The sequence below is a fragment of the Periophthalmus magnuspinnatus genome, chromosome 20 (assembly GCF_009829125.3).
Source record: "Periophthalmus magnuspinnatus isolate fPerMag1 chromosome 20, fPerMag1.2.pri, whole genome shotgun sequence".
Taxonomy (NCBI): Eukaryota; Metazoa; Chordata; class Actinopteri; order Gobiiformes; family Gobiidae; genus Periophthalmus; species Periophthalmus magnuspinnatus.
Genome location: NC_047145.1, coordinates 9,294,360 through 9,322,031, shown reverse-complemented (window position 1 = coordinate 9,322,031; position 27,672 = coordinate 9,294,360). Strand labels below are relative to the sequence as shown.

Genomic DNA, 27,672 nt, shown 5'->3' with positions numbered 1-27,672 from the left:
CAATATCACTAAAAATAAACATATGAAATTATAATGAATTAGTACAAGTGTTAGAATAGTAATATCACAGATGCTTACCAGACGGGTAAATGGTCACAAATGCAGCTGTCATGAATAATACATGTCTTCAAATGATACTCAGTTGCATAAATAGTTGGATTTGTGTGATTTTTCATACTCCATCATCGCCCGCTAATGATTCCCACTTCTTTCTTTGGGGGATTTGGTTTTTCTCATCTGGGGGAAGAAAGTAGTTATAGTAGCATTAATCAATCAAAGTTTATTTATTCTGTTATACTTTACTGTAGTAGTTGTTGTTGTAGTAGTAGTAATAGAACACATTTTTTCACCTGGTGGAAAGTATAGTTGTAGCAGTTCTAATCAATGAAAGTGTTTATTTACAGCACTGTAGTAGCAATAGTGGTGGTGGTAGTAGTAGTAGTAGCAGTCGTAGTAGTTGTAGTAAGAGTGGTAGAATATTTTTGTATAGAATTGTTTTTTCATTGCTGGTGGAAAGTAGTAATCTATCAAAGTGTATGTGTACCATGTGACTGCAGCAGTAGTAGCAGTAGCAGTAGTGGTAGTAATAATAGCAGTAGTAGTAGTAGTAGTAGTAGTAGTAGTAGTAGTAGAAGTTGTAGTAGAAGTAGTAGTAACCTTGTAATACTACTATTGTTACTACTGCTACAACTTCTACACTACTACTGTTGTAAGAGCAGTGATAGTATTAGTAGCAGTAGTAGTAGCAATGGTAGCAGTGGTTGTAGTAATAGCAGTAGTAGCAGTTGTAGTATTAGTCCTAGTTACTGTAGTTGTATTAATTTTGAACCACATAACAGACATTACTTATCAAGTGTCTACAAAACTGCCTTCCTGTTAAAAAAACAATACAGTCCCAAATTATGAAGCGTTCAAATAATTTTCAGTAGCGTAAATAAATGAACTGATATTGAATCTCTCATAATAATTCCAGTTCTTGCTATCGGAATTCTCTTTTTGTTGTTTCATCTGGTTTTGGCAAATGACTTTTTCACCTTGGTATCCCCCTCCTCTTCGCTCCCCCACTCTGCATAACACTAGCAGCACAGCAGAGGGTTAGGAGTCTATCACGGAATGGATTTTTTCAGCATTCAACAAACTTTTTTTTTTCTCGCTGAGTAACTGCTTCTCCTGCAACTCAATTAGGAGCCAATCAAGCGTGCGCCAGAGATAGAGGCTTGTGCAGTTCTTTTCGATGTTTCTTCGAGGTTCATCCAATATCATGGGGCTGACTCACACTGTAATAAAGTATAGGGCTAGTGCCAAGAAGACTGTCAAATTATCTCTTCAACAACAAGAAATACATCCTCGACATTTTTAAAGGGGCTGTATTTTTTCATGTAATAAAGGAAATTTTGTTTTGTCCCAGTACAGTACAAAAAGCAGCATTTTATAGCAGTAGTAGAATTTTACTTTTCACTACCAGATGAAAAAATATATGTATTAGTTAATGTGTACTTGTAGTAGTTTCAGTTTATCAAAGTTTATTTATGTGAACCATGTTACTGCAGTGGTAGCAGCTGTGGTGGAAGTAGTAGCAGCAGTAGTAGTAGCAGCTGTGGTAGTAGTAGCAGCAGTAGTAGTAGCAGTAGTAGTTGTAGCAGTAGCAGCAGCAGTAGCAGTAGTAGTAGTAGCAACTTTAAGGGTCAAAATGAGACAGTAGTGTGCTGTCTGTATTCAAATTTAAAGCTTTTTTACTGTCCGCAAAAAGGAAGTAAGCCTGGTGCAATGTTAGCATGCTAGTTGTTGCTGGCATTATACCGTGACAACTGGGTTTCAGTTGTTTACTTTCCAGGTCATTTCTTTAGCAATTCTTTGTCCAATATAAAATTAGGGGCAAATTATTGGTTCATAGGTGGTAGAGTTGTTGTTCTATTAAAGATGCATAATGTAACTTTTCTAGTGGGAGCTTCATCACTCCCTTGTTACCATGGACATACTGCTTTGCCTATAATGTCTCAAAGCATCCATCGTGCATCTTTTAATTGCCAAAACACATTGAAAGACTTGCTTTCTTACTGACCTGGCTTGTCTCCATGGAGATAAGTCTAATGCCATATGGTGGATATTTGAGTTATAAACAAAAATGCCATACTGTGGCAGCAAAATTATATACTTATAAAATCTCCACGGAGACAAACGAGTGAACAAGTCTCCAAGGCAGATAGATGGAGAAGTCGATGCCAATCTTCAACTACCTCCCTCACAAATCCTGAATTCATACAGTGGCAAAATGGGCCAAAAGTGCCTTGCCCGAGGACACAACAACACTATGCATCACCTGTAATATAGCGATTATGTTTTTTCGCTCTTGAAGCAGCATGATTGCACTGATGCAAAATCTTATGCAAATAGTCCAGCTGTATCACCCACTAGTAATCATTATGTTTGTTTTGCTCTGCGGTCCTTGCGGTGCCGAATGGACTTCTCTTCACCGCCTGACCTGCACAATCCACCCACCTCACCTCCCCCCCAAACCACTCCCTCACCCCGGTCCGCTAAGCTCCACCCGGGCCGGCTAGCAATGTGCCTCTAACAAGCGCGCATTAATAAATCATGGCTCTCTCATTAGGCTCGGCCCCTGTTATCATGGTCTGCCTGTGAAATTGATCCAGCAGCCTGCTCCTCCAGCCAGTGCATTGCATCGGGCCCCAGGCTGCTGTGTCCTTCAGTCGGGGGCCCTCAGTGGAGTCCGAAGAGCGTGTTTTCATCGCGTCTGCCAAAGTGCAACCCAACGCCGAGCGCAAATGAATTCACAATGTCAAAACGTCTGAGCTTCACAGAGCGAGCTTTTCAAGGCCAATCAGGCAACATGTAAGCTAGCTATGTCTGACAAGAGAGTGTGATTGATGTTTTTGAAAATATTACAAATTAGGGCTGTCAAGTATTGAAAATCAGATGCTAATTGATACCAAAACTAGTACAGTAGTATACTCATTTGAACAAGTATCGATACTAACAACGTCACATTCACAGCACAGAAATGGACCTTTCCTGAACAGCCTACAGAAACTTGTATACTAGTGTTTTCTTTTATTTATTTGTCATTGTGGCATCAGAATTGGTATCAAATGTGTTGCTTAGTATTGTTACGAATTGGCATAGCATAGTGGCACAGGTATTCTCACCATACAGCAAGTTTCTGGTTTCAATTTCCAGACCGTGTAGGGTTTTTCATGTTAGAATAGGTTTAGTAACAGTTGTACAAGTTGTGGTAGTATCAGTCAAATGTAAGTTTATCTATATAGCAACTAAAAGTAGCACCATGCAACTTTTCTGGTGGAGGGTCCGCTCCCTTTATGAAACTACAGGTGTTTTATTGGTCAGAAATGCCTTTAAAAACATGCATTCTTACTATGAGGGTTGCTGCTTTCCACAGATCTGACCTGTAACTTGGCTTAGTAGTATTACCTGCACGCCATTCTGTGGAACATTTCGGGCAAAGCAATAAAATCTCCATGGAGACAAGCAGGTGGCAAACCTACCTCCAGGAAAGTTATTTAGGGCACCTTTAAAATAGTGGCAGTTGTTGCCGTAGTATAGGTGGCAGTAGTAATTATAGTAGAAGCAGTATTAATATATGTATATAGTAGTACCAATACTTACACTTATACTTAGTACTACAATACCTTACTGAATATATATTTCACCAGTCTAAAACATTCAGCTAGGTACTCCGGATCAAGATCCTGGCTCAGATTTAAACTGTCATATTTACATAGCACTTAAGTGCTTCTCTTGGGCATTCATACAGCGATGTAAGCAGACACTGGAGACAGACTGTGCCTTGCCCAAGGACACAACGACATTGACACTGGACAGGAGCCAGACTGCTTGCATAGTTACATATGTATCAGTGCACTCCAACAAAATAGCAACAAAGCAGTGTATTTAGTATCTATGGAGTATTGGCACTTGTACTAGTCATGGCCTGTTGTACTGTATTTAGTACTTCAGTACTTACAGTATTTTTAGGCTACCCCTACCAATAGTTTAGAAGCATTGTATTGCAGTATTCACATACCAACTGTTATATATTTCTTGTTACTGTATTTTTACTTCTAACACTAGTTAAGTTTTTATTGCAATAATCACACTCACATTGTGTTACTTAATTTTCTACCTATAGTTTAATCGTATTGCATTGCAGTATTCACAGTATTCAGTTTTTTTCTGATACTGTATTTTTACATCTACCAGTATTTTAGAGTAGTATTGTATTGCTGTATTCACTCTATTTTAGTACTTAATTTTCCGTTATATTATTTTTACTCCTTCCAGTAGTTTAGTAGCATTGTATTGCAGTATTCATACTCAATTGTAGTACTTCCTACTTCAAGACTGCTTTTTTCTTAACTCAACTTCTTAAAGTCTGTTTCTCTCCTTTTTCTCGGTGGAAGTGAATTTGCAAAACAGGAATGACCGCTGTCGCACGCCTCAGCTCCTGGCTCAGTTCATTTAATATGGCGCACCAGAGGACAGCCATAGAACTTATAACGGCCTCATTCTTGTAACGCACAATGAAAAATATTTAAACTCGGTATAAGATGCAATGTGATCTGTTTTAAAAAGGTAATTTCTTTGCCACAGGACTGCGTGGTTGGGGCAGACAGCAGTAGGCTATTTACAGATGTTTAAGTGATTAAGTAATGAAATAGCTCTACTTGGGATCAAATTGGACATTGTAAATCTTTAATATAGGCATATACGTACAGAATATGCGAGGTTGGTTTGTAGACATGCCATATGTAATATATTTGAGTTAAATGGATGTAGCTGGCATGATGTTGAGGTGAGTTACTACAGTACAAGATGTCTTGAGATGTAGGCTATACTTGTATTGACCAAACAGTGGTTTTTGGTTTAAATCCGGTGCAGTCATGATTTAGTTCAGGTTTGGACGCTTTTTGAGTCCTGGTTTGAGAATAAGATTATAAGGACCTTTATTTGGTCTTCAATAGCCAAGACGAGAAGTAAAAACAGAAAGGGCATCCAAAATAACGATTAACTGTTGCTAAATGTCCATACATACACACTAGTTAATTTTAAACTTTTTACAGTGGTTGAAACTTATTCCAAGCATTCTAATTATTCACTGTGATGAGTATATAAGCTAATTTCACACTAATGCTAACAACAACTAGCATGCTAACAGTGCCTCCAGAATTACTTCCTGGTTCACAAAGGATTCAAACTTTTTATTGAAGTTTAGGATTGTGACATCAGACCTCATAGACTTTTCATTAAGATGCTAAATGCTAGCCTTACTGTTCCTTCAAATGTTTTCTTACACTATAGAGTGATAGATGTATTTACCAGCAGTTTTTTGGGTTGTTCCACCACGCTTTTGTTTACTTTTTAACATTGTTTTGGCTAATAACTATCTAACTATCCATCTATTAGACTTTTGTACTACTGTTATGTTCCATCCTGAGCTCTATTGACAGACAGAACATAGCGGTCTACAGTATATCTGTTCTTTATTACATGGACTTTATACTTTTTCATAACTTTAATTACTTTAAAAACTTTCTCAAACTCACACTTTTGTGCACTCCTCATGTAGGCCTATTAATCACATATGCTGCAATTGCACACATTGACTTTACATTTATTCTTACCATCTCTCCCATCCCTTAGCCCTGCGTGCTAACATCAAACAACCAGGCTCCCATGATCCTTTGCTCTTCCTCCTCTTCTTCCTCTACCCTCTCGCCATCCACACGCACCTCCATTACTCCTCATTACCGTCAGAGCGCGCCTGTCAAAACTACTGTTAGCTACGTTAGCCACGGTTAGCGCTTGTTAAAACCTAGCATCGCAAAGAATACAGCACTTCTGCAGACTCTGGGGTTATGGATGAAGAGACAGTTGGTTGAGGTTAAGTAGCCCGCAAGGGGGTCACTATGGGTCAGGGTCCAGTCATTCGTTATGTGCTAGTGCTTCCATAGTGTATTTTGTAGATTTAGCTGAATCATCCCTTTTGTGGAGTAGCAGTGCAGGTAATATTTCCTACTATTTCCTGTAAAAGTGAGTTGGTTAAAAGCTAGCTGTGCAATATCATAATCGTATCACTAGAATTTTATAACAGCATACCAAATTGCCATACATATTCCACCATCAAGTAGGCTAGTAGTAGTAGTACTAGTAGTTGTAGTAGTAGCAGCAATAGCAGTAGTAATGGTGTAGTAGTGATTTATATATTAGTAGTTGCCTGTTAGTTGGACTAGTAGTAATAGTAGCAACAGTATTTATTTAAATACATAATACATCATAAATACTGCATATAGACAGAAACTGGAAGTGAATCATCTTTAATTAAAATGTTAATTAAAATTTTCCCACTTTATTCTCAACCTATTGATTTAGTCTTGGCTTTCCATGTGCTTATCAAGCTAGCTGTCACATTTTGGTGGAACATTAATTCAAAAATTGGCAGTTTGATTCTGACTACACTACCCGAAACACATTCCGCTGTTGCGTCATTGGGCAATACACTTCACCCTTTATTCTTGGGTTAGCCTTCAAATTTTGCTTTCAACTTGTCAACAATTGAACTCTGGAGGTATACGTTTTCCTTATGTAAACAGTCTCTGAAGTCTATCTTTTCCTGGCAGAGGATTAGCGTGTTATTCTCAAGCTTTGATATAAACCAGCCTCTCTCCCTGACAACTGCATACAGATCACCTCAACTTGCCCTAGCTTCTGCGCTATAACAACCTCCCTCCTCTATGTCCCGTGATCCGTAATTACTTTATAAAGCCTTGCATATCTTAAAAGCCCCCATGTATTTTTTATATTCTACCCCATCTCTCTTTCCCCTTGGCCGATTTCGATAATGCAATTTATATTCACTTTTATCCAATAAGCTCTTGTCTCCCATCTCAGGAAATTAAGTTGTCATCCAGTGTCTCTTTCATTAATGCTGGTATCGTTTCATTGCTGTTTATTGAATTCCAGGTAACGACTGATGAGGCTATGGGCCCAGCAGAATCTAATATAACATGTATTTTTAACTCTCCATCTTGTCATTGTATTATTAACAAAGGCTATGGAGTGAAAGATTCATGCATTTGTTCGCGTTCACATTTGTAGGAGGTTATGCCATGAAAAATTGAGCTTTCAAACATACTAGTTGTACGCACACTTGAAAACATACCTAAAGTATTTTTTCTACAACAGCATTTGGAACCATGAAATGCTGCCAGGGGTTTAAAGTTCATATTCCTTCACTGTGCTTGTTTGGATAATTCTAGGGATTAAATTTGCTTCAGTACAAAGGATTATCTGTTAGCATCCTGTTGGTAACTAGCTATTCCAAAATGTATTGGATAGAGAGAGTGTTAGAGGTAAAGGGTCCAAATGGAAAATGTTGTGAATCTGAAAATCTGAAATGTGAATCTTAAACTGGGGAACAGATCTTTAAAAAGCCAGACAAAAAAATTAAGTAATTTTTACTCTTTTTTTCAGGTGGATCTTGGGTTTCTGCGGTTCGTCTCAGCCATCGGAATGCAGGGCGCCATCTCACAAGAGACCAGGAAGATCTACTTTGTGAAGTCCTACAAGGTGGACGTGAGCTCCAACGGAGACGACTGGATCACACTCAAGGAGGGTTCTAAACAGAAGGTAGGACATGTTTGGAAGCTGAGTTAAGGAATGTTTCTGGGAATATTTTGAATCATGATTAAAAAAAATATTGGAATGGTTACAAAAACAGTCTAAATGTACAACCCAATACCGCTAACTTCAAAATTTCTTTGCAATAATTTGTTACTAGTGAAAAATTTTCTTAAGCCCTAAAGAACACCTAGTCTTGAAGCCAAAAAAAGATCACGATGATGATGATGATCAAATTATCATCATCATTATCATTTATACACTACCACAAATTGTCTGTAATCCCTTCATCATCCAGGTATGAGCCATACAGATTTTGGCTAAAGAAAAGTAATGGTTTAAGAGGGGAGGTAAAGAGACCATTTTTGTTAGGAAAGACAATTAGCTCCCATTTGTAACCCCATCCTCAGATCTAAATCAAAATAAGGAAAACAATAGTGACAGCTATTATGCCAATAGATTTGAGAGCACCCATTGTGGACTGAACAATTATGCAAAATATGACTATGACTATGCACAGTTCACACTTATCGTAGTTCAACAGACCTCGCTAACAAATGGAAACTGTAAGCAAATAGGTGTGTTATTTCAAGTTAGCTCCTCCTTTTATGTAGATTTAAGGCCGTGTCCACCAGCAATCTGACCAGAAAATCAAAACGCTGCTTGGATGAGTAGCGAAATGTCTTCAGTCTAAAACATCTGGCCAGTTGATAGAACTGAAGTTTTCTTTTGCTACAACCACAAATTGTCACAAGTCTCAAATTTATAATTCATGGCAATCTATTTTTATGTATACTTTGGCCGGACAATTAGCCGTATCAAACTTGATTAGGAAAATCTGTTTTTACCACCATGTCTGTATTTAAAATGTCTGCTGGCTAACCCAAAATAACTCCTCACTCCTTTGATTCCTTGCCAGATGATCTCACCAAAACCATCTTGGCACATGTTTACACTTTACACAACCCATCTTAGCTGTCTCCTTTGATACACATTGTGGTAAACGTTGCCTTCAAGGACCATGCATAGTATAGGGAAAACCCAACTTCACCACACGGGCCCCTGCTTGCCAACACGCGATTATACACTTTGCGCGCTATGCTAATCTAGCCACCGTAGCGTGTGTTGGAGCTTATAGCTAACACAAGCCTGAAGTACGTAGCCATGGGGCAAGTTTAGCGCAGGAATGTTAGCTTATGTTTTACGTCAAGCTCAAGACCGTATAGAAGCTAGCATGACAAAAGACTTGACAAATAGCCGTTTAAAGGAGGCGAGAGTATATAAGCAGGCTGTCATGTTTGAGCAGCTGGGAGGAAGGAGGAGAAAGCAGAGTACATAAGAATTGATTGGCAAAAGGCGTCAAACAAAAGTGAGCTAGTTCATCCGGAGGTAAACAAGCTAAAGTTCAAAGGTCAGAAACTGTTTTGGGAATGTGTAAATATCACAAGGGAAATATCTCTGGGTACTTAAAAATCCTTGGAAAAACTGGTTGTATTTATTAACTTAAACAGCTAACTATGCTAACTTAGCTAACTCAACAGGACCTATGTTGCAAATAAGCAAGTACTCGCAAGGAAAGGTTGCAAAAGTGGGAACGCCATGCACAACAAATTCAAGTTTTGGAAGTTCAGTTGACGCTTCAAATGCTACTTGTTGTTCAAGTCTAGTAATGTTAAAAAGGGTAAAAAGCGCTGTTGGCACAGTGGTTTAAGTGTTCACCCACCAACCACTGGGTAGCTTGTCCAAAATTCACCTAATTGGGGATAAAATAACCGTAGAACCAAAGTACGCTTCAAATCACTCCAGTCTTAGTTGCAATAGTACGGACATCTGGTGTATAAAGTATGTTGCCCAGTTTTCATTTTTTGCAAAAGATTACACAATTAGCATAATCAACCACAATCAAGAAAATCAAAAATTGAAATAACTTTGTCACGCCCCAGATGAAATAAAGGGAACAAGCTGGAATCAATTCAAAATAAAATAAAAGTTAAAAAATGTGATTGTTTAAAATGTTTTGAAATGTCCTACATATCCATATCTCCAATCTCAAATGTTACCTCTAATTTAAAAAAAGCATATGACAGGTTAGACTACTCACTTTACTAATACACAGTTAACACCATTATATTTAAGATTTTACTAAAATCGTGTCAAGTTCCTTCTAGGTTTTTATTTATTTTTATTTTTGGTGAAGTTTATAATTTCAGTTCCTGGTTGATGACATACGTAGGTATACGAGGTATTCCATTTTAGAACTTACTGCGACTTCCTGTATTTTTTATTTATTTATTTTTTATTTTCTTAACCTTTAAACATTTTTTTTTCATAAACAGCTTCTTAACTGATGTAAAACTATGATAAATATTTACCATCAAGTGCCAGTACTATCCCATCAAACCGTAATTACAAAAACATGGAACTGTGATATGCACTTTAAATGTAATAGCACTTCTTTTTCTTTAATACATGCCACCCATTGAAATTTTCTGAAGAAGCTATTGAAACCAAAAAGAAAATGTGTTCTTGTGCGGCGCCTGAGGAAGCCGTGTAGTAGCGTCGCATCTAACCCGGGTCCTGTCTACCTTTTGCTGTTGCTCCACGTGCCCCAGGGCTGACTTCTTTTATGTCCCCTCCAAACAACACTCTCCCTTGGGTAAAGTGCTAGCTTTAGGGCTTCCACTGAGCACTGTACATGTGTTTTTTTTCTTTCTGTCTAAAGTGCTTTTGTACAGAGGGACACCATTTGCGACATGCTGAGACTGCAGTTTAGCGGCGTTAGCTTAGCTCGCAAAGAAGAGGGGCACTTTACTGTTAGCGAGTGGCTGAAAGGTCTCGGTAGCGCTTAGGGACCTGGTGACACAAGGGAACACTGGCACGGTTGGCTAATGGCTAGGTGCTGCTTTTTTTTACAATATTTTTTACAGGTCGCTGTGGTTATTGTGCACAAAAGTAACCTAAACTAACCATAACATTTACCTGGCATATCACTGTTGAATGGGGCTTCAGTATTTGTCACTACAACAGACAGACATACTAAGATATACCGAGACTTACCAAGATATACCAAGAAATAAAATGGTTTGTAGACATAACAGCTCTTTACAATTGTATGTGACAAGTCTGATTTTGCAGAAGGTAAGGTGAGGACGACAGAGGCCAGTGCTAGTATTGGTAATTCTTAAGTTAGAAAAGATGATATATAAAATGTAAATGAGGTAAATAAATAAATTATTACCGGTAAGTGTTGTAATCGGTGAATCCCATTTTTTTTTTCTTTTTATATAAATGAACAAACAGCACCTTTATTCCCATACCAATATATTGCCAGGAGATAAAAATATTTCAAATCCATGTGCAAAAAACAAATAGCTGCGCTGCTAGTTTGTTGCTACTAGCCCTGCATTTGACTTTTTGACTGGTTGGCTAGTGCTAAAGTCAAGTTCTGTCACATCATCATACATCTAGGCAGGGCTACTTAGTGCGTGAGGTCAAGAGGTCGTGAGGTGACCGCTGGGATTGTATTACGCACAATGAGCAGTGATGGGGAAGCGGGGTTGGGGGGGGGGGGTATGTGTGTGTATGTGGGGGAGTATGGGGGGGGGGCATATGTCTATAGTAAAGTGTCATGTGTAACCTTTAAGCACAGCACTGGCACAGAGGGAGGAGAGGAAAAGGCCATTCGGTCAAACTTATACCGACACTGTCAAACCAACATTTACTCACCAATTGATTTCTTGTTATTTTATCATTATTAGTCACTAGTAATAATATATTCCAAATTATATAGATTATTTTATTGTATTTATTTATTTATACTTTTTAAAATTAATTTGGATACAATAATGGAGGATCTTTAATAAATTTGTTTACCCAATTGGATGTAAAATGTTTACTTTTTAAGGAAGGAAAATGTTTAAATTTATTTATTTAATAATTTATTTCAGAACAATACACAATAAATAAATACATTAATACACAATAAATAAATAAATGTTATGTATCTCCATGTTTCAAATCCATTGCTCTTGCTAGATCTATAGGCTTAATGATTTTTAATAATTTTACTGAATTTACTACTGAGACATTTATTCACTCAGTTGATATGAGGAATTTGTGTGTTGGAGAAGAAATAAGAATGCACACTGTATAGTTACTTAATTTCATAACTTGGACAAAAAAATTTATTAATTATGCATACAAACAATTTTCAGATTCACACTTGGCTGTACAGGCCTAAGCTACGGAGGCCGATTTGAGACCGACTGGGAAATGATTTATTCTCCTCTGATAAATAGTTCCAACTGTTTCCCTTTTTTTTTCATTCCTCCACTTCAACTCATCATCATCTTTATCTCATCCTCTCAGAAATAAACGCTTGCTTTTGCTCCCTGTTTTTCTGTTTCTGATTTAACAGCAACCAAGGTCGTACCTGCAAATTGTCAACTTCTATTTATTTCTTTTTTTGTTTTGTTTTTTGTACAGGTTTTCCAAGGTAACACCAACCCTACTGACGTTGCCAAGACGATGTTGCCCAGACCCACGCTGACACGCTACCTTCGCATCCGGCCCGTTACCTGGGAAACTGGCATTGCGCTGCGCTTCGAGGTGTACGGATGTAAGATATCAGGTAAGTCACTGCGAAACTCAGATCCCTGCTGATCCATAGGCAATCACTCAGCTCCGCTCCTGCTCAGAAAAAAAGTACTGCGTCAAACTAGTTCTGGTGCTGTACCTTGAAATACTTCGCTCAGTTCAATATGAAATAAAGACTTGCCATACGTTTGGTTCCTGTGGTGAAATATAAGATAATTTCCCATAGAGACTTATACAGGTATAAACAGATAGATACAATTAATAATATATAATAATGTCATAAATAAATAGTTGATTGATAGGATGAACCTGGAGTTTAGACCCACACAGTTGAAGATTGGGAGAGAGAATTATGGATTTGCAGAGAAACATTGGGTCTGTATTCACGGCTTTCAGTTTCCTATTTATAGGCGCCATTTTTAGTACTTTAGACTATTCTAATGATATATTTTGTTTTGAATTGTTAATTGGAAATGTTTATTTTTTGCTGCTGTGATAAAGTGTGATTTAGTTTAGTTTAGTAGATAAGTTGAGCTGGGAGGCTTACCTGAATGCTGTTCTCAGGACCTGTGCTGATGACATGTGGTAAAATGTACACATAAAATCCATCGTCTGAGCACAGATTGGTTGCTCACTGATGTTTATGAACACGGAGCGAGAAACACGCTACAGCTCTGCTCCATGTGGCTAATCAAACCAAAGACGCTGTGCACTCCATAAGGAAAATAAAGGTTGAGTGTGAGCACTAAAACAAGAAAAATGGGCCAAATATTTCACCAAACTGCTACAGAACAGTGAAAGACACTAGGCCAACTCTAACAGCTTGTATCTGTCAAAATAAGAGCCAGTTACAGCCGCAAGCCACAATGAATGGCCTTTAACTTTACTAAAACTGTTGTTTGGACATCATTCAAATCATTCTGAAATGCCATTTCTATACATGAATTATAGGCAGTTGGGCTTCAAAATAATTAATTTAGATTTGTGGAATAATTAAATTAAATCATTTTCTGTGTAATCGCTCAGTCATCCCGGTCTGATCCATAGCAAAAGAAAAATATAAAATCTGTCAACTGGACAAAACATTGTAGGAGTAAAGACGTTTCGCAGCTAATCAGTTTTGGTCAGATTACTGGTGGACACTGCCTAAGATAATTTTTTGTTAAAAATGCTTTAAATTTGAAAGTTTATATTACAACATTAAAATCAGTGCACAATGTGATTAATTGTGATTAATCATATTTCAAAAGTGTGATTAATCTGATTAATTGTTCAAAACAATTTGAGCACTAATAGTTAGTTTCAATAATCTATTAACCTACATTGATAGTTTGAGAACATAACCTTTATCCATCCACACACCAGAATCCATTCGCTATGATCCTCACTCTCCCCTCCGCACATGACGCTATTTCTCCATGCTTTCCTGTTTTCTCAAGCATTCCCTGTCGCACAAACACCTCCTGTTTGCCGAGTGTGAGAAGGCATCTTTTTATGACACTCTCAGCTGTGGCATAATGCAACTGCGCCGCACGAATTAGCTATTTATGTTTGGACGTAGCCAGCTAGCTCATTTATTATGAATGGTGTGGGCAGCTGGGAGCCAGATAGCACCCGTGTGCTGCGGAGCTGGGTGGGCTTCACTTTTAGCCATGTGTCAGCTTTGATTTTGGCACGGCTCGTCTCGTCTCATGCCTTTTTAAAAATTGGCCTCGGGATTATGAGTGGGGTGCGTTGAATGTTGATTAGCGTTGCAATCTATTGACATTAAGTTTAAAAAATTGACGTTCCTCAGAACTCGGGCTTTTTAAAAAGATGTTGGCATAAGTATTTCGCTTTAACCTCAAATAATGAGTCAGTATGGGTTTTTCGTCGTTGACATAGTCCTGCCCTTTGAGCATTTGGGTTAGGGTGCCCTCTGTTGGTAAGAGTAGGAAGCACATCCTGTTTAAAAATGTAAAGCAGCATGGCTAATTTAAAAAAATGCACATGATTGGACAGTTGAAAGCTTAAAAAGTTGACTGGTCAGGAAGTAAAATATCTTGTTATTCTTATAAATACTGACAAAACATATTTTTATGAACTGTATGTAGCCTGCGCTGTTACAGTTTAAAAATAAAAAGGTATAACATGAATATAGAGGTAATTCTATATTGTATATGGACAGAGCATGCCTCATGTGAAATCTCAGAACCTCCTGAATTCACTCACTGAGCTGCAAGAGCTGCAAAAGCTGCACTAGCACCGATTCATGATTAGCGGCGAATGCAGGGGTTTAGTTACGCTCATTCTGCTTTCTATTGGATAATCGTTTTGAGAACTAAAACACCAAATTATAACAAACAACTTAGTCATCGTGTCCAATGTTTTTGTAACTAAGAATAAATCTTATCAGTTATCTCGTATCTTGGAACACACTTAGGTCATGTTTATGAAATTTAAAATCAAAATCTTACGTACATTTCCTTTATCTCAAATCTAGTTCTGAAACTTTTTGACCCGCTGCTGTCTCTTTTGTTATTATTTGAGTCAACTTCATGAAACCCGTGAAGTCAACTGTTGAGCTGCGGATCCCCAGTGCACCAGAGTGCGTGTGGATCCCTGTCGTGTGGGCCGCTGTCTACACCCGGCCTGTAGTCTGTGGAGCACATGTCCGCTTCATTGTGGGTACAGCAGGCGTACAGATGGGGCTGCGTTTGGGCACAGAACCAGACCGCCGCAGCACACAGCGTAAACACATCACAGGAGGGTGGCACCGCAGGCCCTCGCTGGTGACGTCAGCACCCCTGGGTCCTCTGAAGACACAAGCCAGGCTCACGGCAACAGGACGCAGTAAACCCGGTGACTCCCTGTGCCGCTGTCACTGGAATTATTATCAGTTCTACTACAGAAGGGCAAACAGTGATTATTATGATTGATTTGGGAGCTTTTGATACACAGAAAAATTTACTATAATGCCACTTTTGTGAAGAGAGGTCAATGGTTTCCCCATATGGAGCTATTCAGTGTAGTCATGTTCCGGGTAATAACCTGCCCAAGAAGCCCTTGTGTGGAGCCATGAAAGATTATAGGCTACTGTAAATCTCATTATCCGCCTGGTAGCAGAGTGGTTAATAATGACACTATGCAGCAAGAAAGTCCTTTGTTTGTGAGTTTGGGTCAGGGGTACTTTCTAAGGTTGGTGTACATGGTTTTCAATATAGCTAGACACTCTCGATCAGGACTTTGATTCAAGCTCTGGAGAACGGTCTCTTTAGTACTGCTGTCAGACTGACTGCAACTTTGAAAACTATGCTCATACTTTACTCTAACTAATCAACTGATGCTACCAACTTTTGTTTTTCAGCTTGCTTTACAGTGGTTCACTTCTCAGATTGCCAGCAAGTAGTTGCGTCTTTTCACATACGGCAAAGATATCCGATAGCTAACGTTACAGTAGCTAACTCACTAAAACAGTTTTTACTACCTATACAATAACTACTAAATTGTCTTATATTTGAATTCTTTCTTTTCTATACATCCATGATCCACACCCTTTTGTTACTACATTAACTTATCTTAAAGCTACAGTATGTAACATTCTGGAGATGGCACATCACCTGCAAATTATAGCTAAAATATTAACATTTTCACAGAAACTGGCAGGAAGAGGCCCACTTCCAGGCCAAATAAGAGTCAGCTTTGTGGAAATTCAAACCTGCTCACAATAAAGATTTTTTTCATTTTTTTCAGTGCAATAAATACAACCAATCAAAAAAACTAAACTTTTGTCTAGTGACTAAAAAGTTCCATACTGTGGCTTTAAACAAAGTACCTGAACAGCACTTGCTACTTAACATCAACAACTATCTCAAAACTTTGAGAAAAAATTGCAAGGACGATGCAATCCTTTCAAACGCTCTTCAATCTTCCACTGTCTGTAGCTCCATATTTCAGACATCATGGCAGAAGATGGACTCTCCAGATGCTGCCTGATGTTCTTCTTCATCTATCTCGGTCACCCCACCTGTGTTGTGTGCCCTTGCCCAAATCAGCACTCTGTCATTAATAAAAGTCCCCCACCTGCGTGTTGGTAAATATGTCACAGGGTATAAATATCATCGATGCTACACCCAAAAACTCAATCTGGAGCACCCAAAAACTACGCATATACACCGCAGTTACCATGAAGGTTGGTTCCAATGGGTGTGGTGATGTGCGGCAGCCATCTTGGTAAGATCACAGCAGCTGAAGACGATTAAAACATCCACATGTTTTGGAGCAAACCCTGTCTTCTATCTATATCGGCTGTAATTTCAGAAATGGGGAAAGCACCAAATGGAACATGTTTACGGTACAACATATGGTAAAAGACAAGGGACAATCTACAAGTTATTAGACGTTAAAGTCGCTGTACCTGATTTTTACTGTCTTTAAACTGTGAAAAACAGACTAGTTTATTTTAAGCAGTTTGCAGTGGTCCAAACTTAGTCCTCACTTAACTTATGCATTCAGAGCATCCTAGTTCTTCACTGCGATGAGTTTATATAAGTGCTTTTCACACCTTTTACAGACCAGAGCTTCAGCGTAATGTTAAAAACAATTAGCATGCTAATCAATCTTTTCCTCATACTTGGACAATAATAGCCTTATAATTAAATGCAGACACTACACAGCTGACTTGTTTAAAAGACACAAAATACATTTACCACCACCTCAAAATTGAGACAAAACAGGGACTAAACCCGGAACTAAACCAGGACTAAAACAAGGCCACACCAAGTCTATATATCAAGTATCAAAAATCAGATATTAATATTAATAATTGATACTAAATCTAGAAGCGAAACTAGATACTCATTTAAGGAAGTATTGAAAAAAAAAAAAATTACATAACTGAATCAAATTTGACCTTTACTGAACAGTTTCATCTTGGTTTTATCACCAGTGTAAGACCACACGGTGTAATAAACAAATACTATTATTATGTGTTGAAAATTACTATATTATGTAAAAAAGCTCTTAAAATTATCATTTGCGTATAGAAATCAGTATCAAGCATTTACCAACTTTAATAAATGGCCCCCTCTTTCACTGTCGAAATTTAAAACTAAAAAACTAATTTACCATCATAAATCCTTTAATGCCATCCAAAACAACCTCCTCGCTGCTTGTAATATTAACATAGTGAGATGCATAAAACAGACAGGCAAACAGGGTATCTAAACATCATTGCACACTGCACATTATGCATCCATTTTTAATATATTCTCAAGCAGCCTGCACATCCAAATCTCTCCTCGGAAAATGCCAGATTCCTTCCTTTAGCTCTTAATCCTTCTACACGGCATGAGGGACTAGCGCGAAGCAATAACACACTGTATGTTCTGTCTGTGAGGCTATATTGGTTTTATTACATTTCTGCTATTATAGACGAGGCTATGCTAACGTTCTGTGTTACGCAATAAGCTACATTAGCAGATCTGAGAGTTTTTAGTGATTTTGGGCATTAAAAATAAGTCAAAAGAAAAATGGGACAAATGTTGCGTACTCTTTGATAGGTTCTTTCTTCCCTTGCCAAGCTGTGGCGATGACAGGAGCCAGAACTGAGCTAATCCGCTGCAGTTGGAAGTGAGTTATGTGTAAGTGTAGCATAAAAGCGACAGCGATGCAGTGGGGGATTGTTCGCCCTCCAACCACATGGTCGTTGGTTCAAGTAAAGTGGGAAAACTTCGAATGACCCTTTTAAACATGTCTAGGAGTATTAGCATTTGAGAGAAGATTGAAATATGAATGGCCAAACAGATACAGGAATGCAAGAATCAAATGCATTTTGAAACATGTTTGTACAGGTCTAAACTATGAGGTTAGCATGGTTTAGACTGGGTAAGGTTAATTTACACTTTACCCATCTCCAGATCTTCAGCTAGGCTTTGTCAGGGCTGCCATAGCTGGAGGATTTTACTTATGGTTCATGTTTTGGGTTGATGGGGGAAACCGGTATAAGGAGAACATTCAAACTCCACACAGTTAAACGTGAAACCTTTTTGCTGTGAGGCAAGTTACTGTGTCACCCCAATAAAACCCCTTGGAAACAGGATTCTTGGCATTGCATTAATTGTTTCAGTCTTTATAATTAGCTTAACTGCAACCATTCAAATGTTAGTTCAATTTTATTTTATGTTTTTCAAGCTGGACAAAGAAAAAGTAAATGAATATTATGTTTAATACCCTTATTAATAATATTGAATATTGAAATAATATTGAAATAGTTAAAAGTACATATTCATACTGCTTTTATAAGACCGCTACCTCACAAAATCCAACTCAAATTTAACTAAACAATGAATTGACAAATTGGGGAGAAAATGGTCGAATTCCAACAGTGGCATTTCAGTGCATTCTTATTGTTTAGTTGGTAACAGATCGAGATAAAAGCCACAAACAAACAAGATCATTTTGCTCTTGATGTAAAGTGGTGTCAGCACCAATGAAAGCGCCTTGAAACAACAACTGTCTCTCTTTGAAAACCAACGCTTGATTCGGGAAAAATAAAACAACAAGTGAAGATTAAAGAAACGGCGTATGAAAAAAAAATATCAAAAAGGCAAAAGTTCTGGTCAGGAGAAGAGCGAACGAGGTGCGCTGACAGCTGTGGAGCACAAAGCGAACGCGATGTTTGTTGAGATGAAACAGTGGGGGACTCCGATAGAATGCAGGAGGTGGAGGAGAAGACCAGGAGCAAGGTTTTAATTGGCAGCCTGGAGACAAGCGCTGCGGGCTGAATAGATTAGTATGCATGGGCTGGGTGGATGGAGGGAGCAGATCAGAGGAACATCACAGAGGAGCCGAGGAACTGTCTACTCCACTCTCTCCGCTGTGGATGTCCTGGTTGACCTGGGAAACAGCAGCGAGTTCAACTGCACTTGTTGGATGTGGTCTTTTAACGTCGTGTTAGATTTGCTTTGTGTTATGGATGTCAGAGATAGCAGTAGCAGTAGTTGGTTGGCTGAAAATATGTGCTCTTCTTGTTGGGTATAGTCACTGAAAACCAAGTTGAAGATTAGGGCTGAATGAAGGGGGAAAAATATTGATTCGCTATTTTCCTGACAAACATTGCGATTGAGATCAAAATTAATTAATTAATTCATTTTAAACCAGAATAATTGACACATCACAAGAATATCACAGATAAGTGGAGAAACTGCGTACTTCACTTGGTTTTTGCATGTCCTGGTTGACCTCGGAAACAGCGGTGAGTTGTTGGATGAGATCTTTTAACATTGTGTTAGAATTTCATTGTGCCATGGATGTTAGTGATAGCAGTAGTTGGTTGGCTGGTTTCACCGATCTGGAAAATATGTACAATCTTGGATTACTTATTACTGCGTATTGTTGTATTGTTAGGTTGAAGGTCAAAGTTTCACTCAACTTTAGATTTCTTATTACATGCTGTCAGTTAAAAATGCAATGATACACATTCTGACATGGCTTTAGTAATGTAAATTATAATAAAAGTATTTTGCAGTACAATGGCCGACAGTAGCTCGGTGGCCAAGACACTTAACCCAACTCGCCACAAGTGTCTGCGTACACTGGTGTATGAATGGGTGAGTGGTTTCTTGATGTGAAGTGCTTTGAGTGCCTTGAAGGTGGCCAACTGACAATTTTCCAAAACTTTTTTGAAAGATTCCCTTAGAGTGGTCATAAATATATGTAAGAAATCGCAGTACAGGTGCTCATTGCAGGTCAAGTTAAAATCTTAAAATGTGGCCCTTACTTAGTAGTATAAATATGGGCAAAGTGCAAACCCGAGGCACACCGACTGATTATATTAAAAGTCAGAGCATGAGCAAACATTGGGATGATCTTTGAATCTACAGACCATTTGAATAGTAAAATATGCAGTCTTTTTAAACATCCCAACCCTGTTTCCTTGTCTTTCAGAGTATCCATGCTCCGGAATGCTGGGGATGGTATCGGGCCTCATTACCGATAACCAGATCACGGCCTCCTCCCACACCGACCGCAGCTGGGTGCCCGAGAATGCCCGGCTCCTGACCAGTCGCACCGGGTGGACGTTGCTCCCACAACCCCAGCCCTTCACCAACGAGTGGCTGCAGGTGGATCTTGGGGAGGACAAGCTGCTCAAAGGTCTGATCATCCAGGGAGGAAAGCACAGAGAGAACAAAGTCTTCATGAAGAGGTTCAGACTGGGCTACAGCAGCAACGGAACAGACTACAAGATGGTGATGGACTCCAACGCCAATAAGCCAAAGGTGAGGACTTACAGACGATGAAAATATTGGAACTAAACACTAAATCAACTTTTTTTGGATAATAAACTGTGTGTAATGTCTACTGTTTTGAGACATTTTTGGCAGTTTTAGTATAACCAGGTATATTTGCAGTTTTTGGTTCAAAAACTGAGTGTGTGCTGCCTCCAGTGGCCCTTCAGTTTCAAGCACTATGTGACATCACACAGGTCTGCCATAATTACAGTCAGGTGTTTCTGATTACAAACACCTGGCTGCAGGGGTGGAGATTGAAGTGTGGATACCTGTTAGACCAATCACACCACACACATATGTCCAGACCCCACCCATCATACTCTCTCATTCTTTTCTTTAGTCCTCCAGGCACTACCACGTATTAGGATGCTCGGAATGCATAAGGAACGTGAGGAATGTCTTCAGACCACTGCAAACCTTTTCAAATGAGTTACAATGCCTTTAACTGCAAAATATCAAACTAGCAATTATATTTTTCATTCATAAATTAAACCATATTGATATTAGATACAATTGGTTTCCATCTTTCATTTTAACTCCTTTCCATCTTCAAACTACTGCCCACAAGCCAGATTGTGTATTTTCATTTCACTCCCGAATTCAACCAATACCACTGCGTTTTAAATGTCCGCCGCATCAGCCCTTAGATTTTAGATTTTCCCCACACCGTTGAGCAGCCCTTGGTGAGTTATTGCACAGTCGGAGTAAGTCAATTTCAGCAGTGCTTTGAATGGCATTAGGATAAGCATCTCTGGTCTCCCAAAGGTCCCTCCACCGGTTCACTCCTGCTGTTTGGTATTCGGCACAACACTTAGCTCCTCACAGATAGTCAGGCTGCTCAGGAGGAGAACTGGGTCTGAAATACTCTAGGTTTATTTGCCACTTGGGATCTCATTGGGAAAGTAAAGCCAAAACAGAAATACGGTAAAAAGGTGTAAAACTGAAACCTTGTTGAAAACTAGCTCACGTTGAACATTGTATTGTACTTTACCTAACTGTGCAATAATAAGGAAGCAAATAGTACAAATAGTTTTACAAATTTGGTGGTTTCACAATAATAATAATACAAAAAATGATGTGGTCGTTGAATATCTTGGTAACACTACATCCAGTTAGCCTTGATAAAGCATGAAGAATTACTTAAATAATAATCAACAAATTGTTTATTAAGGATGATTAAGGGTTAGTAACTAATATCTTAACACCCAACCCCTTAATTAAAGGAGTCTGTCTAAAAACATGACAAACTAACATGAAGAACTAGTTCATTTTAAATGGGTTGCAGTGGTCCAAAGTTATTCCTCACTTACCTGATCCATTCTGAACATCGAGTCTATAAACAGCTCTCACTGACCAGAGCCGAGTTTTGTGTCACATTAAAGCCAGCATATACTAGCATGCTAACATGCACCCTTGATTCTCAGAAAATAAAGCGTTTTATAATTACAATCAGACAGCACAGTATCTGATTTATTATGACCTCAAGAGCTGTTATACATTTGATCTGTACAAGGGGAAGACACATTTTGCTCAGATACATAGGCTAAAAAAAACTATTGCAGACCTAAATCAGTCTTAAGAAATGATTTGTTCATTATTAATTAAGTTTTTTACCATACTTTATAAGGCTAAATAATGTGTAGTCATTAAAAAGTGTAGTGTGTGCAGTGTTTTCTTTTCTTTTCTTACCTGGATGACTGAGGGATTACACAAAATATTTAAAACCAAATGTGTTATGTTTATATATTAGAATTTGGTTTAATTTACAGTTAAATGCTGTTGCACACTGTGATTTTTACCAGCATATATCCTTAGTTTTATTTTATTTACTGCAGTTAAATCATCACTTACACCAGCTGAGACTACTGACTTGGATCTATTGGCAGTTTATATAAAAAATGGTATGTCCAGATATGGCCCGTGGACCTTCACACCTCCAAGAAAAGCAACAAGCCTTCGTCCCTTATTACAAGCTCCTCTGACAGGACATAAATCTGATCCAGATGGTCTGATCCTTGATTTATGATGTGACAGACACGGATCTATATTCCTTGTGTCCTAGTTAGCCTCTCGCCTCCTACCTACCCCCCGTGCCCCCTTTGCTTTGGAGAGGCTCCTAACATGTCCGAATCCACTCTCATCAAAGGTTTTATCCACTTCTACGCTCTCATTTACCAGAGGCTCGCTGTGGATCAGAGCAGCTTTTGACAGAGGCCGGTCCCACCCACAAGTCACCAGCGAAAAGCCCCGAGAAGATGTCCGTAAGATGAGAGAGATTCGGAGCCGGTTCCCATCAATGTAGCCTTTTAACCAGCAGCCTTCACTTCTGTGGTTTTGCGCAAAGTGGGAATAAGTGCCTGTGGCTACCTGAGGGTCTGAGTGGTATCAAGCAAAAGTGAAGTTCAAGGAATTGCTCAAACGTATTCATATTTTATGTAGTGCAAATCAGTCCAGTTTACTGTAAATTGTGTTTGGTCTAAGAAGTTTACAGCAAAATAGGGCTGCGCGATTGTAGGAAAAAATAATCAGATTTTTTTATGTATTGTGATTAGATTTGCAATATATGTTTGTTTTGTTCAAAGTGCACATTTAAAACAACTGCAGGAGCATTAACATTTAAGAGAAGACTCAAGAATCCCATCATTTTTAGAGTGTTTGGAGAGATCTAAACTATAGATTAGGGTTGTCACGTACTTTGAAAATCAGATACTAATTGGCACTAAAACATGTATAGAAACTAGATACTCATTTGAACAAGTGTTGATAAAAGTCACATTTACAGGAATAAAAATGGACCTTTCCTGAATAGCTTTAGAATGACCTTGAGCTGTATCAGAACAAGTATAAGACGCATAGACTAATGTATGCCCATGGACCACTATGGAACCTACCTGAACAACTGAGGCATTATGCAAATATAAATCGTAGAACTTTCTTTTATATTACCATGTGGTGTTAATGTTGAAAATGACATTGAAATTTCACACTACTACAGATACAACAGGATTTATTCATGAAGACAGAATGTTTTATTATTTGCAGAGGACATTCTATTTTCTAAATAATTACAGCCTTTGCGATTATTTGATAATTGCGCAAACTATACCTTGCAGCCCTATAGCATAGTATTGTAGAAAATTGTAATAATCATTATTTCAAACTATAAATTAAGTTTCAACCTGCATAAATTCTACACTTCCAATGTATTTGTAGCTGTCTTAGGGAAGAATACTAGAGACATGGCTGCATTTGTATTATATTCTGCTGAAGTGTCTTGAACATGGGTACAACATCTGAATACAATGCATGCAGAAGATTGAGTGTGCAACCTTCAGCTTTCACTAGCACTGACCATGCTTGGGCAAAGAATAAACCACAATTTAAAACCACAATTTTAAAGTTCAAATGAATTTGATCACTTCTGAATAAGTTCAGATGCTAGTTTCATGTTTGACAATATCATTTATTTTTGAATGTTAGTCTCCACATATTTAACCTTCCTCTTCTCTGCTTTTCAGATATTTGAAGGGAACAGTAACTACGACACTCCGGAGCTGCGAACGGTGGAGCCCCTGCTGACGCGTTTCATCAGAATCTACCCAGAGAGAGCCACTCCCGCTGGGATGGGTCTGCGCCTGGAGCTCTTGGGATGCGAGCTTGAAGGTAAAAAAAAAAACTTCATTCCATTTTTCAATTTCGATTCGAATAGATGCAAAAGAGGAGCAAACCTGAAATGGCATTTTCACGGTTGATGGTGACATTTGTGCATACGGTGATGACTTCCCCGTGCGCAGTAATGGCGGTGGCTGGGGTTATTATCCGGACTGACGCGTCGCCTCTTCTCACTCATGACATTTCCGACCGTGGCATCGTTTTTAGCACCGTGGCAACATTTGACTGTCTCTACCGCACTGATTAACGGTGGCGCACACAATGACGACCTCACAGCTAGCTAGCATTATTTACAGACATATAGACCCTTCCATATGTGATGTATTCATATAGGTCTAATTTTCGGACAAAGGTTGGTTATGCATATTTTACTTTCATTTTTATAGAAAGGCCAACACTTTGTTTCCATAATTGTTTTTTTGTTTGGTTATTTTGGAATATGAGCGACTTTTCTGTAAGCTGCTACTAAGTACAAGCATTGCCAACATAGTTTTATGGAAAATTGGCAATGCTTTAGTTTCACAATTTGTCAAATTTGTAATTGGAAAATATGTATCCAAAAAAAAAAAAAAAAGCTGTGCAAGGTATGCCAATAGTCAACTAGGCATGTAAGTAGCATATTTAAGATAGTACTTTACTTTGTTGCTTATAGCCATGGGTTTCACAAAAACAATTTTATTACAATGGCCAAACATTTCTACTGTTATGTATCCAGCACTTGTATATTTGATTGGCTCTTTCTCCAAATCAAATAATCACAGTTAGCAATAATTTGAAGCTAATGCTAACTCGTGCAAAAAAAATCTATTGCTGTCTGTTTAGTTTATGACACAATGGTAGCTCTGAAAGGAAATGCAGGTGGGCCATCTATCATCGCTTTTAATGACAACCAGGAAGGAAGCATTCTGCTCAGAATATCTACGGGTTATTTAAACGCTAACGTGAGTGCTTCCTATGCTGAGCTCGCAGCTGCCCTGCTCCTGTTCTTTATCCCTCCAAAGGGCACTAAGTCCAGTCCGAGGAACATCAAAGCTGCCCTCACTGTAGACACTTCAAGTAGGATCAAACAAAGTCCACTTGGCACACTAGGATTAGGGCAAGCATGGGCCCCAAACCCTAAGCATGTCTAGAAGAGTTTTGTTGGAGGAAATATAATCTTAAAATATTCTCTGTCTACAAGTGGGTTTAAAGTTATGACTGCAGATTAGAATAGTTTGGAATTTGCAAGTGGTCACGTTGTAAAACAGTGTAGCTAGCTAACGATGGCATGTTGGCAAAGGAGGACGGAGGGCAAATGTAATACTAGGTTTCACATAGACACATACAGCAATCAGTCAACATGATAATGTGTATGTTATTGCACTGGTTATACATTTTCTATTGAAAATATATGATGTCATAATTTTCTTATTGTATGGTTGACTGTACATCCAAATTTGTTCTTATTAAGGCCCTGGGATAACTTGGCATGGTGTACTGTACATTGAATAGTAGTCATAGCAGTAGTAGAAGTAACTGTAATAGTATTAATAGTGGTAGTAGTACAAGTAGTAGCCTCGTAGTTGCAGGACTAGCTGTAGTAGCAGTAGAAGTAGTAGTCATAGTCTTAGACAGCTTAGAGCAAATTTCAACCAGCCCTGTTTAATGTTAGGCACTTTTGATGTGTTTTGCTCAAGGGCGCAATAGTAGCAGGCAGTCTACCAACTGTCTATTTTTTTATTATGTCTGCTTTAGCTAATTATAATGATGATTCTTGCTAATCAAGTTTTCTCTTTGAGCATGTAAACAACTTCTTAAAAGTACTTTTCACAACTTTCAGAGATCAGATGAAAGTGTTGTCACAATAAAGCTATTGATGAACAACAGTAACTAGCATGATAATGCACACTTTAGTATCTCAGACACTAAAACGTATTATATTTAGATGCAGACAGCGGACATATTTTGACCTCAAGAGCTGCTTATACATTGTATCTGCAGTACAGCGACATAGATTTTGTTCAAAAACATTGGAGACTATCGGGTACAGTGCTTTAAATACTGTTAAAGGTGTGTTAGCTACGATCAGGTCCAAGTCTAGTCAATCCACCCATACTTTTGTAGCCTCTTCTGTCAAGTACGCAGTCTGTCTAATCCATAAAATTATAATTTGTCCACAGCGACCCCTGCGCTTCACTTTACTACTGCCTTCCTGTTCTTCTGGCTTGCTATCTCACTGAAGCAAAGCTAGCACAAACACAGCTGAGCGCAATAAGAGCGTGTAGCGAGCTAGCCCTAAGTGGATTTACATATTGGATTTCAGGGCGGCCCGTTCCGTTGTAAGCCCTCCAAAGTCCCGACGGGAGCTTTAGTCAGATCATAATGCTTGTTTTCAGTGCTAATGCCAAACACACACATATCATAGAGCTGTAATGAACCTGCCAAACATGCGGCTACAGCAGAGCACCGGAGCACCTGTCTGTGGACTGACTGGTTCTCACATGTGCTGGTGGAGTAAATAGGATTTTAGGATTGTTTGGGAAAGTCCTGGGAATTTTGCCAATGTAAAAATGTTGACGTTTCATTATTATCAGATTTTTTGGAGTTAAAATATATATTAAAATGACATGTAAACAGCAAAATTATATATTTTTTCTGATTAAGGCACTTCTGATTACTACATCAGATTTTGCAGATTGCATGTAATTTAAGTAATTTTTGGTCCAGAAATCAGACAATAATCAGATGTTGGTGTGCATGTAACTGTAGCAGCTGTTCGTTAAACACATTATGTAAGTCAGCAAGTTTTTACTGTTGTGTAACTTACTGAAAAATCCTGGTTTGTTATAACTTTTATTACCAATATTAGCATACTTATTTGTCAGTTATTTCTATACATAGTAGATTAAGTCATTGTCCTTGTTCCTTATTTTAAAAATACACAAATAAATAAATAAATAAATATATAATTGTATTTATTTTTATTTTTTTGGATGATTTGCTAAAATGTTACCTTTTGATCCTTTGAGGCACTGTTTGTATATTTTATATTATTGAAAATTTGCCACATTTTTGCCACATTTTTACTTCCTGATGTTACATTTCACTGGTACTTGTTACCATGACGACTTATGCGTTACACTTTCATCTTTGTTACAACAGCACTGAAAATTTACTACATACCACTTTGTTGCTTTCTGTTACATTAACCCTATTGTCATCATTCCTGTCAAATCTCTCCTCTGCAGCCCTGTACAAATACCCCAATGCCCATGCACCTGTGTGTGGACTGCCATAACAGGACTGCAGCTAGATCCTCATTTCGGTGTGAATCTCCCATGATGCACCGCTGACCCCTACCCTGACCCCGCTCACCCCCGCACCCCCACAGCGCCCCCAATCTGACAGAAGCTGATCGGCCTCATATTTCATCCAGCTGTACGCACTCATACACACGCTCACAGTTTAAGACGGAGATTTTTCAGACCACCAGCTATCT

The 27,672-nt window shown here is 38.5% G+C and overlaps 1 protein-coding gene across 2 annotated transcripts in view; it reads left to right on the top strand.

Annotated features, from left to right (window-relative positions):
* The window catches only part of nrp1a (neuropilin 1a), a 125,417-nt gene that overhangs the window by 84,102 nt on the left and 13,643 nt on the right, over positions 1–27,672 (top strand). For both annotated transcript variants that reach the window (XM_033985773.2, XM_033985774.2), the window contains exons 8-11: positions 7,510–7,665; positions 12,142–12,286; positions 20,179–20,510; positions 24,041–24,185. In XM_033985773.2, coding sequence (XP_033841664.1) covers positions 7,510–7,665; positions 12,142–12,286; positions 20,179–20,510; positions 24,041–24,185 — 778 coding nt within the window. The remainder of the gene's footprint in view (positions 1–7,509; positions 7,666–12,141; positions 12,287–20,178; positions 20,511–24,040; positions 24,186–27,672) is intronic.